At 37.0% G+C, this 12903-nt stretch overlaps 1 protein-coding gene across 1 annotated transcript in view; it reads right to left on the bottom strand.

Annotated features, from left to right (window-relative positions):
- Positions 1 to 248: 248 nt before the first annotated feature.
- Positions 249 to 12903, bottom strand: part of LOC148944569 (uncharacterized) — a 124306-nt gene continuing 111651 nt past the window's right edge. The window contains exon 10 of the mRNA XM_089100713.1: positions 249 to 490. Coding sequence (XP_088956839.1) covers positions 450 to 490 — 41 coding nt within the window. The 3' untranslated portion in view covers positions 249 to 449. The remainder of the gene's footprint in view (positions 491 to 12903) is intronic.

The raw sequence follows: 12903 nt of genomic DNA, 5'->3' as shown, positions 1-12903 counted from the left end.
CAAATTTTTGGAAAATGAAACTTTTTATACGAAATTGAAACTATTTTTCCACCCAAAGAGGCGTAAAAAAAACCTGCTGAGTGGCGACCCTGATTGTGTTCACACTGGTTCACATACAATCTACAAGAATTTAAACTCTTTTTCTGATTAGCGAATTAAACTTAAGCTGACCAATCTAAGGTTATACAGTCTAATTAACTTAGGATAGTGGGAATTACAAATTTCTTTCATCTGGAAATGAGTAGGAGCCGGGTTAGAAGATTTTTATTAGCATCAATTAATCCGTTTTAACACAGTTGGAGGTTGTTTACTCTAATCTAATAAACGCTCTTATTACAAAATTGACGGCAATATGATGCTGCTCAGATCATTCAATTTTGAAAAAAAAAACAACAATTTCTACAGCATGTTAAAAAAAACATGAGTATGTTTTTTTCCAAACGGAGTATCTATATAAACGGACAACCCGGCGCCCAATGTCCTCTTCGACCTGAAAATAAAACTAAGAATCAAAATAAATAATTGAAAAGCCAAATAAAAAGTAAAAAACTAATCAACACGGTAAAAAACTAAGCAAATAGATAAATAAAAATAAAAATTAGTTTCATGACCCTTTTTTTTAAATCCATAATATACATAACCTTTTCCCGCAAGATGTAGTAGAAAACATCCAGGTAGATGACCGCCTATGATCTTAAAGCGAGTTTGAGACGAGAGGTTTCCAGCTTAAAAACAAAAAATGAAAATAATAGAATAGTTTTTTTCTGGTAATACCACCTCATTGGCAATACGGGACTCAGATCAATACCTGCAAAAGCAAGATTAAGCGACAGCCTTACTACTTATTCCTGCAAAAAATAATCAGCAACAAAAACGTCGATTCTATGCCCTATGCACCACCAACGGCTCTGGAGGATCTTTATCGATCTTGTCCATGTCATAAATTTATATGATTAAACCAAGCTCTGGCAGAAGATGGCAAGCACTGTCAAAGAAAATAAAATTAAGCAACATCACTATGTGAATGCGGTCTGGTATTTCTCTTTGAAATCAAATTTCCTTAAATCTTCAAAGAAAATTTCTAAAAAATAACTCCTGGGATGCCAAAATAAGAATGCCAAATAACATTAAGCAACCTTATTTATCCTGAGTACTATTTTTCAGTCAGAGAAACAAATTTTTCATCTCTTTTCTGAAACATTATCAAACACCAAGACAACAATATAAAAAAACCTCACGGGTCTGCAACGAAATTTTACTCCTGACACAATCTAATTTTACGTTATTTCAGCACTACTAGCTGTTTTTTTTGTTTTTTTTAATGAAAATTCATGTTACAGTGAAAAGAAATAAGCGTTTATTGCTGGTTTTGCCTTTTCGACAAAGATTCTTCCTTTTCTTTTCACGGTTCCGATTGTTGTTTTGTTTTGTGGACTGTTTGATCCAGCACACAGTTACAAATATTCCCAAATAGTGTTGTGTTCGGTTGAAACATTGTTGAGATAACTCTCTATCAGAAGTCAGTAAGTACGGCAGCTACGTCACTAACAAATTTCCTATTACCGAGATTCCTGTTGGGATGTGATAACCCTGTTGTTCGATATACAATCAACCTCAACTATCTGTCTTGATCAGAAGCAACGCTATAGCGTTGCCTATAGTAAAGGTCATACGGCTCCAAGGTTTTATTATTTATTTTTTTTCCCAGAGGCACTTCATATGGAAGGGGTTGTCGTATAAACTTCAAAGGGGGCTCATTCGATTGGAAATAGAGAGTTCTAGTGGCCTTTTTAAGGGTAAAAAGTGATCGGAAGGTAACTAACACCCCTTCCGAACCCACAATTTCCCCAGACACATCCAATAAAATTTTTGAGATAGCCATTTTGTTCCACGTAGTTGATTTCTAGATAGAAATTATGTTCTTGAGGAGGACACTCCCCCCACAGCCCTCAGGGCACGGTTTTTAAGTTATGCCCTGGGGGCATATAAGTTTTTTCTAGAAAGCTTGTAGAAACTTCAAAAAAGACTCATTCGATTGGAAATTCAAAGGGATAGTGCCCTTTTTAATAGTCGAAAGTGATTAAAGGGCAACTAATCCCCCTCTCACGCCCACCTTTTCCCCAAACACATCCAAACAAAATTTTTAGATAGTAATTTTTTTCAACGTAGTTGAAAATTCTAGAAATAGGTATTTGAAGATGACAACGAACCCCCCCCCCTCCGCCCTCCTAAAGCCCTCAGGAAAAGGGTTGTAAGTTATGCCCTGGGGCATAAAAGGTTTTTACAGAAAGTGTTGCCATAGAAAATGCAAAAAGTGCTCATTCGATTGGAAATTTAAAGGGCTAGTGCCCTTTTTAATAGTCGAAATTGATTGGGAGGCAACAAACACCCCTTCCACGCCCACCATTCCCCAAACACATGCAATCCAAATTTTGAGATAGCCATTCTGTTCAACGTAGTTGAAAGATCTAGAAATTATATCTTTGAGCAGGATACTCCTCCCACAGTCTTCAGGGCAAGGGTTATAAGTTTTGCCCTTGGGGCATATATGGTTCTTATGGAAGGACTGCTCGCATAAACCTCAGAGAGGTCTCATTTGATTGGAAATTGAAAGTTCTAGTTCACTTTTTAAGCGTAAAAAGGTATCGGAAGGCAACCGGCCCCCCAAAATAAAAATTTTGAGATAGCTATTTTGTAAAAATAGTTCAAAAATCATATAACAAAAACTCCGGTGTCAACACAACCCCCCAGGGCCCAGAGGGAAGCGTTGTAAGTTATTCCCTGGGGGCATATATGGTTTTTATGGAAGGGATGCTCGTATAGACTTCAAAGAGGGCTCATTTGATTGGAAATGGAAGGTTCGAGTTCACTTTTTAAGAGTCAACAGAGATTGGAGGGCAACTAGCCCCCTCCTCCCGCGCCTTCTTTTTCCAAACCCATTCGATAAGAACTTTGAGATAGCCATTTAAAAAAAAATAGTTTTAGGATCATATAACGAAAACTCCAGGGTCGACACAGCCCCCCAGCGCGCAAGGGCAGCCGTTGTAAGTTATGCCCTGGGGGAATATATGGTTCTTATGGAAGGAATGCTCGTAAAAACTTCAAACGGTTAATTTGATTAAAAATTGAAAGTTCTAGTTCAGTTTTTGTGAGTCAAAAGAGATTGGAGGGCAACTAGCCTTCCCCCTACCCATTTTCCCCAAATGCATCCGATAAAAATTTTACGATATCCATTAAGTTACAAATTATTCAAAAGTCAAATACTAAAAACTCAGGTTTCGACACATCCCTCCACGGCCCAGGGGCAGGCGTTGTAAGCTATGCCCAGGGGTATATATGGTTCTTATGAAAGGGATGTTCATTTAAACTTCAGAGGGCTCATTTGATTAGAAATTGAAAATTCGAATTCACTTTTTAAAAGTCAAAAGAGATCCGAGAGCAACTATCCCCTCCCCTCACGCCTTCTTTTTCCAAACCCATCTGATGAAAATTTTGAGATAGACATTTTATTAAAAAAAATAATTCAAAGGCCCAGGGAAAGGCGTTCTAAGTTATGCCCTAAAGGCATGTATGGTTCTTACGAAAGGGACTCTCGTATAAACTTCATAGAGGGCTCATTTGATTGGATATTGAAAGATCTAGTTCACTTTTAGAGAGTCAAGAGATTTAAGGGCAACTAGCCCCCCCCCACGCCCTTTTTTCCCACACCCAACCGCTACACAGTCTTAGATAGCCAGTTCCTGTAAAATTTTTCAAAAATTAGATAACAATGACTCCGGTGTCAACAGAATACCCCAGGGCCCGGGGGGTAGGCGTTGTAAGTGTTGTCCTGGAGGCGTATATGGTTCTTTTTTTTCTCCATGACCACACTGCCTTTTATATGACGAAATCAATAAGAATTCCAAATAGGGATAGGTCCTTTTATTAGACAGTGAAACGAAAATATAAAACAAAGACTCTAAATATTTCGATGAAACAGTCAGTCATCATCATCAGTAGAGTTACTAATTAGTAACTCTACTGATGATGATGACCGACTGTGTCATCGACATATTTAGAGTCTTTTTTTATATTTTCGTTTCACAGTCTAATAAAAGGACCTATCTTTATTTGGAATTCTTATTGATTTCGTTATATGGTTCTTATGAAAGGGATGCTCGTATAAAGTTCAGAGAGGGCTCATTTGATTGGAAATTCACATTTGTAGTTCCCTTTTTTATAGTCAAAAGATATCCGAGGGCAACTAGCCCCCCCCCACATACCCTTTGTTCCCCAAGCCCATATGATAAAAATTTTAAAATAGCCATTTCATTAAAAATAGTTCAAAAGGTCAAATAAGAAAAAATCCTGTTTCGACACAACCCCCAAGGGCCCGGAGGCAGGCGTTATGAATAATGCTCTGGGGTAATATATAGTTCTTGTGGAAGGGATGCTCGCATAAACTTCGGTGGGGGCTCATTTGATTGGAAATTGAAAGATCTTGTTCACTTTTTAATATTCAAAAGAGATCGGAGGGCAACTAGCCCCCCCCCCCATTCCACACCTTAAATGCATCAGATATAAACTTTGAGATAGAAATTTTGTTAAAAATAGTTCGAAGTTCAGATAACAAAGACTCCGGTGTCGACACAACCCCCCAGGGCCCGGGGGAAGGCGCTGTAATTTATGCCCTGGGGACATATTTGGTTTTTAAGGAAGGGATGCTCGTATAAACTTCAAAGACGGCTCATTTGATTGGAATTTGAAAGTTGTAGTTCACTTTTCAAGAGCCAAAAGTGAGTAGAGATCTAAGTACCATTTCCATGGATGCCCGAGGAAAACATTTCTATGGATGCTCTACGCCTTTTCAAAGAGAGTCAGAAAGCCCTCACACAGTTTGACATAGACTTTTTTTTTTTTTTTTTTTTCTTTTTTTTTTAAATTTGGGATGATATAATGTGGTCAAACATGTTTTGGGAGCATGCACGAAATTATGTAACTCAATCAGAGTGTTTTTCATGCCAACATCCGTTTTTTATTCGTCCTTGAAATTCTATTCCATTGTTATTCTATGGGACCTCTACACGTGATTAAACACGTTATGAAACTACGTACTATTTGCTTATGCCCCGTTGGTACCATTTCAAACGAGCGGGGATTCCCCGCCTGTTCCTAAACATTGCAAAAAGATTGCAGTATGAACGGGGATTCCCCACACAAGTTTGTTTCAACTCCAAGTTTTTCAACCAGACTGGTTTTTGAGCCAACATCTATTTTTTATGGGGCCAATCAGAGACAACGGAGGTATTTACTCCTCTCTCTCTCTCAGACAATTTGTTGTTGTTGGTAGCTCAGTTTCATTATGGCAGTGAGAGTGTCAACACATGAAAAAAATGTACCATACATCTCTGCTATGCATTTACAGACTTCGCAGCTATTCATCATCATGTGAAACTTGCAAAATGATTGATGAGTATGACGAAAAGTGCGGATTGTGTAACCTGCGTGAATTGCATAGAGGATATAATGCAAAAATTAAATGTTGTAATACTTGTCATAAAGAGGTGTGTGACTCTCATCCTAGAGGCCACCTATGCTCCAATTGCCATTATGATAAATGTAATCAGTGGGAGAATACATATCCCGGTATGGTTGGAAAGAATCCTAAGCGTGAGTTTAGTTTATTGCTATGAGATTGGTATCGTCGTGGTTTTAGATTGTTCTGGGAGGAGGAGCCGGGTCAGCGATTCAACTGTTGGAACAACAAAAGAATATGGTTTCTACGTCATCGTTGTGAAGACAATGACTACTATGATTATAAGTCCACTGATTTTTATTTGGCTGTGACGGAATGTGATTCGACACTTGAGGACACTGTTTGTTAAATTGCTTCAAATAGGCAAATTGAAACATGTGAATTCTATAGAAAGAATGAGAATAGTATCATTGGCTATACAAAGAGATATGACAAGAGTGAAGTCACACTCTATTGTAGAAAATGTGACCCTGACATTGCACTACATCAGGATCAGTACACTGTGAATTCAGATAATCTACCTGCACTAGTTGTTGTCGACAAATACCTATACCTAGTAGAAGAAGAAATCTAAAGAGTGAAAAATTCGTTTTATCATGTATATAAATTTTTATTAATAAACAATTTCACATATATTTTTAGAATATTTTATTCGTAGGGCACTAAAATCAATATTAAATTCGTTTTTAAGTATATTTTCCACTAGAAAGTCGTTCAATCGAGGTAAGTCAACATAGATGTCGAGAAACTGCTTGTAGGTGTAGCCACAACATCTGAACATGAAAAAGATTAGTGCATGAAAGCCACATGTCTTAGTCGTTAAATCCTTTACTCTTCGTTGATTTTGAATAATGGTTTTCCCACTGCTTTCAATAAAGTTGCTGATGTAAGGAGTGTAGAATTTATACGATAGGCCAAGAGAATAAAAAAATTCAATATTCTCCGCTGTTTGAAAGATGCATAGCCAATGACCGGTCTTCAAAGTCGATGAACTGCTATTAACAATGATTAGGGTATTGTTAACACTTGGAATTTTTTCAATGAAGTCCAAAGGTATGCAATAGGACTTGTACTGGGACATGTATGGATCCATACCAAATACATTGATTATTTGGTTTGTGTTCATGGTGCAAGGTCTAGTAGAACACTGCCGTCAGGTGTGATTTACCAATAGGTTTCAAATTGACTCAGTGATATTAGCGTGATACTCTAATTCAGAGTATCGGCAAATGCACCCTCAAAACCTACATTCCCTGTTTGAACTATGCTCGTATCCTGAATCCCTGACGGGTCCAAAACAATTACCCCATGATTTTTTGAAAACATTGAATCGGTTATTCCATTTTCAAATAGTTGAGAGTCATGATCTAGGGATTGCGCGGTCAACTCGTACAGAGTCAAATGATATCATTGTCAAATGATAGAGTGTATAGTGGAATACCATTCACTTTACACACAAAGCTAGATAGACCGAAAAAATTAAAATCATGGGGGGATTCAGTCCAGGATCCAACGGCACTGCCACTTTTCAGAAAGGCTAAAGCCAATTTTGATGGGATTTCTCTATTGATAAATTATGAATCGCTTTAGCTAAGAGAGCCAGTGACAAAGTGATGTTGATTGGGGATTGTATGGGGGACAAGAAGTTTAATGTTGTTACCATTGGTTCTTAGCTTTTCCACTGCCAATGCAACAGAGCTCATAACCTGTTGTTTTCGGACGTGGAGAATAGCCGATGTGATAATGACATTTGCATCGGGTGCTGCAGGAAGTGTTTTTCTCAAAATGAAATTCGATGGGGCAAGCTGTAACTTTATGTCAATCTAGACATTGGGAGGTAGCCATTGGGATATATTGAATATCTCGTGATTTAATTTTCCAAACAGATGTTACTCCTGCGTCACTGCAGTAGTCAAATTACCGTCAGTATCAACACCTGATAGATATTTATAGCCCAATGATTGTCCTTTCAACTCCTTGTACGCCTTTTGTATCATCATCATAAATTTTGTGTACCTTGAATAATTGCATGAACAATTACTCGTGCTTACCAATGTTCCATTAATAAATGAATTAATTTGTTTGAATCGTTTGTGTAGAATACAGTTTTCCTAGGAGAGACCATAGGCAGCAGTTGGAGTTGTATTATCTGACTTTTTCTTCACCGCAACATTTCAATCAACATATGTTGATGATAAATCAATGAAATAATCTTCATTGGAAAATTTTTGAAAGTGTATATTTTCCAAGAGGGGTAGTTGGGGATGAAATTGTTCATAGTAGCCATACTTGATACTAGCATCAAGATTTTCAGCATTGAATCGATTTAATGAAGAACTAATTGGTGGATATGCTTCCGTGTGGGGGAGATAAATCATCTTAAGAGAAAAAATCCTTCTTTGATTTAACAATCTTTTTCTTTTTTTCTTCTGCTTATTTGTCTTCCCTGTTTTATTCCTCGAAGTCCTTGATGATGTCCTTCACTTCCTACCTGGGTGGACACTGATGAGTGAATGACGTGCACGCATCCTTTTCAATCCCCCCCCATTTTACCGAGATTTTAATTGCTCACCAACGGCTCTTGCTGAAGATCTAATATTTTCTTTAACACTCTCCTTGAAATTCTTGCCCGACCCCCAGTCCTGTAGTGTTGATGTAGCAAAATTTGATGCAGCTGGTACAAGATATTTTCTGGCAAGGGGTAGTGCAAAATGAGATAGCATAGCAAACCAGCTACCAAGACCATAACCAGACATTGTAGTACGACCCTTGTAGTAGTCCAATCCATTACCTATTTGACGTGGACTCAAAGCACCAACATAACAATCGATATTGGGGTAGACAAATGGAATTCTTCTATTGTTCATTTTAGTTGATTGTGCTGTCGCTGATAATGGGTCGAAAATGACATGTAATCACTCCTAAGCCTTTTGTTATTGCTAGAGGATCACCCAATTAACTTCTTAGTGTTAACTGACAGAGTTCCAAATAGGAAGTGTTTACAGGAACATACTGAAGATGCTTTATATTATAGTGATGAACAAGTTCATGAGATGTTTTTCGTTCAAGAGCACGTAGGAGGGGGACATTTGAATTACCAAGTCTCGACGTTTCCACAAAGGATGCATAGAGAAATATGCAAGAGTCCGAGGCGAAACCAGGTGGATAATCAGCAAAAATAACTTGATCCATCACGTAAACGGTGCCAGCATTTCTCCCATTGATAATAGTCTATTTAAAGACAAGAACTTCTCTCAGATTATCATTGAGAATAATTTTTTTACTGTCAACAGATGAACTAATGAGAATCCTATCATATTCCAATGAATACTTAAAATGGAATGTTCCATTCTTACGATATGAGATTTTTCTATTGGTTGTGCGACACAAATCTGTCATACTATCGTATTCAATATATTTCGATTTGACATGTGGGTATTTGATAGATTTGAGAGCCTCAACCCATTCATACTCGACAAACAGTGTCCAATCGAATGGTATAACTTTTATATCATACACGCGATCCTTTCTAAGGATGTAATAGGTATTTTTGAGAATACAATCGACAAGAGCCACTTCATACGCACTGTCAAATTTGACGGTGGGAGAAAGTTTTGTCAAAAAATCGCTTGTCGTATTCAATTCGTTGTAGAGGATCAGAAACATTGGACATAAAAGTTACATAGAAATCATTGGGCACTGTCAATATCTTCAACACCGATCCAAGAATCAAAATCAGAGTTGTATCCTAGCCACCGAACAAGTAACTGTTTCTTACCCCTGCGACTACGAGTCTTTAATATCTTTTCAATTTGATATATTTCACTATTATTTTTAACTTTTTGTAGATCATAGTCATAAAAGCCACCGAGAATCTCTTCCTCTTTGGTATCATCCAGGCGATAAGTTATGGGTTTAGTGTCTAGGATTTTTGCCACTTTAAAAAGTTCGGTGGACCACAAGTAATTCCCCTTTTCAAAAACATTATTTGTTCTATTAAGTCGAACATTATCACCGACATTGAATTTATTGTTATTCTTGACAATCGTTTCATTGAAATACTGTTTAAAAATGGTGTGAACTGTATTATAACTAGAATGATGAACTTCTATTGGGGTAGAGTTAGACAATGATCGATGAGGTCGTTGATTATAAATCAACATGATTTTATCTAAATCATGAATAAAAGCCGGTGTATTTTTCAATGTACAATATCTTGAAATTAAAAGTCGAATAGTTCTTATCAATCGTTCGGCCAATGCAGCCTTTATAGGACTATGACTGTGATAGAGCAGTGTGCTATATTTCACTAGTACTTTTGCAACATGTGGATTAACAAATTCACTTCCACGATCCGCTTGAATTTTTTTTATATGAATCCTGTTCGATAATACTTTCTATGGCCTGAGCAACTTCAACGCCTCTCTTTGATCGCAATGGAATTGCATATGCATAGCGACTAAAAACACTGATTGCAAGTAGAATGTACTTGTACGGCGTATTGTGACGTCTTTGAATCTCATCTACAGTTAGGAGATCTGCTTGCATTATATGAAATAGAAAAAAGGCTTTAGTTTTTCGATATTGATTAGCACGAAGTCTATGATATCTATGCAGAGTGTAACTTGATTCATTTTGTAGATAGTATTGTACACTTTTAGTGTGAACACCAGTGACCTTGGAAAGAGTGGTGGGGGAACTTAAACTCCCCGCATCACCAATATTTTCATAAACACCTTCCAGAACTTCAACCATTTTGAACGTAAACACGTTGTGTAACGTCCGCTACCCTTTTGTATACTGGCGGCTGGTGGTGGTGACATGATACGCTTTTGCTTTTGTCTAGCTATCAGTGGTGTGCTAGTATTTTCCAAAATTGACTTAAAATCTTCTTCTTCTTCTTCATATTTTAATGGTGTTGTTGTTGATGATGATAGTGCATGTTCATTTAATTTTTTTAGAATTTGTCTATTGCTAATAAGACTTTTGGGGAAGTTTAAAGTATTTAGAAAGTTGTATAGATGAGCGTCAAATGATAATAGTCTTTTACAATTTGTAACCATATCATAGATTAAATCAAGTAGATTATAGCTCTTGCCTTGAATTATAATCCCTTTCCCATTGCTCTCAACTTGAATATGATCTTGACCACTTTCCATGAGATAGGTTAGGAGTCGTTTACTTTGTTAAAGATATGAGTTGGGGAATAGATTTCCGATTTTCAGTAAAATTGAATCCAAATCCTCCTTCTTTAATTTTGTTACAGCAGCATCAGACTCTTGAGGAGAAGATTTTTCTTGTGATCAATACCAGCAGTGGGCTTCGACCGATAGGCCTTATGTTTGTCCACTCGGAGAAGTGCATCTTGAAGTAAAAGCAGTTTTTTATCATCCTCAATATTTTCATTATCAAGGAATTTACTCAGATTGTTCTCAAAGTGTTCCTCGGGTGAGAGAGCGAGTTCTATTGGAGTCAATTTACAGGGTTTTGCCATCTAGAGAAACTGTTTACAAGTCCTGCAATTATTGGCAGTAAAAGTGTGAAAAAGCTACCACCCGCCTGAAGAAGTTGTTTCCTTTTAAAATTCTTTCCTTTCTTTTTAGAGGCCAATGTACGTACAATGGACCGACGTTGCTTTGCCTGTTGCTTAACTACTTCTGGCAGTTGAACTTTACTCTCGGTCAAATTTAAACATATTGTCAATACCGTGTTTGAGTATGGCTTACCTAAGCAGAGGTTTTGAAGTGCTTAGAACTGAAAATAGATGTCTATTTTCAACTAATTTCTTCAGTGTCATGATAGCGACTAATAGGTTTTTTTATTGTTCACGGGGAGATATACTGTAATTTCGTTGTCAAAAATATCTGTGACTACACGCAGATCCTCGGGTGTATTTTGATTAAGATCCAATAGGATATAACCGTGCTGTTTATTAGCTGCCTGATTGTATGCTGAGAGCAGAAATTTAGGGGCACCTGGATAGATTTGTTTATTGAGGGTTATTTGGGAGCTGGAATCACGAACAACTCTGTAGATGATATAGTAGGTGCAGTTCAATGCAAGTGTTCGCATACATTTGCTCTGATGAAAGAGATCCTGTAGAATCAGAGTAACGGAAATCTGATCATAATGAGAGTGAACAGTGATAATTTTCAGCGTTTCCTGGGACCATTGTTCAATAGATTCAGCCAGATCGTCAATGATCAGCCAAGAGTTTGGTTCAATAATGTTGAAAAAATCAAGACTCTGTATTAATTGTATCTGCACCAATCCTATGGTTGCAACGATTTATTTGATTTTATCGCCTGATTTCTGCAAAACAATTCAACAAGAGTACATTTTTTCAGCTGTTCAAAATGTATATTGTCACCCATTCCTGTTACTTCAGTTAAGCGAGCCATTTTACCCGACATTGGGGGCCCACACAAACACAGTCTGAATAGTGTTTTGAATTGATACATGTTCCCTTCAACAGTTCACCTAGACAACTAACTTTAGACTTTGTCTGTCTAATGACTAAATAATTTCCCTACTACTTCTACGTTCAAGAATAATAGGAAGAACACGAATAAAGAATCATATTTTCTTGTATTATATGCATAAAAAAGTAATAATACTTAAAAAATACTACTGTAGCAATAAAAAAATTGATATTTGTGGTGATAGAAATCTTACATCTCAGAGCTTTGTTTCCACAGCACGATCAGATCTGATTTAAGAGATACGAATTCTTATAGGCTAACAGGGGTTAGATACATTTTTCTAAGCTGTGGCGATAACGACTTTTGGTGTTTGTAGGGATGAAAAAATGTGGCCTCTTTTTCTCGGGCTATCTTGAGGTCAGATTCCTTTGGGAGCATTTACCTTGGAGACTTACGAACTAATTATCTATTATTAGGCTAGATTCAGACATATAAAATGAAACAAACACAGATAAAAAAGACAATAGATTTATTGAACTTACAAGCTTAGTTGCACAGAAACGGGTAACCTCAATGACAATAATGGTGACCGAGATGAAAGAGTGAAAACTTCTATCTCAATGGATCTTCTCAAATCTGTCTTACGAATCGTTTCAAATCTGACTTACGATTAAAATTAAAAAGCACATCTACCCCACTACCAAAAGCAGTTCTTTCGTCCTGCGCTGTAAGGACTGCTCACCATTGGCCCAAGAGGACCAAGGATGTAAATCTTTCGTCCAATGAACTCTTTTAAATGTTTTTGATGATTCAAGCATTCAAACGGTTTTTTGCCATTTAAACTTCCTTTGAAATATTGCGCATAGCATTTTTTTTTCTACTAATTAACTTAGCGAAATTCAAACGACTAGTGTCGTTGTTTGACTGAAGCTAAAATTCAATTTATCTTTTTGCTGATTAAGAATT

The sequence above is a fragment of the Artemia sp. Qi Xiang Cuo genome, chromosome 14 (assembly GCF_049724085.1).
Source record: "Artemia sp. Qi Xiang Cuo chromosome 14, ASM4972408v1, whole genome shotgun sequence".
Classification (NCBI taxonomy): Eukaryota; Metazoa; Arthropoda; class Branchiopoda; order Anostraca; family Artemiidae; genus Artemia; species Artemia sp. Qi Xiang Cuo.
Note: the sequence above shows the minus strand (reverse complement) of the source record. Positions and strands in the feature narration are given on the sequence as shown.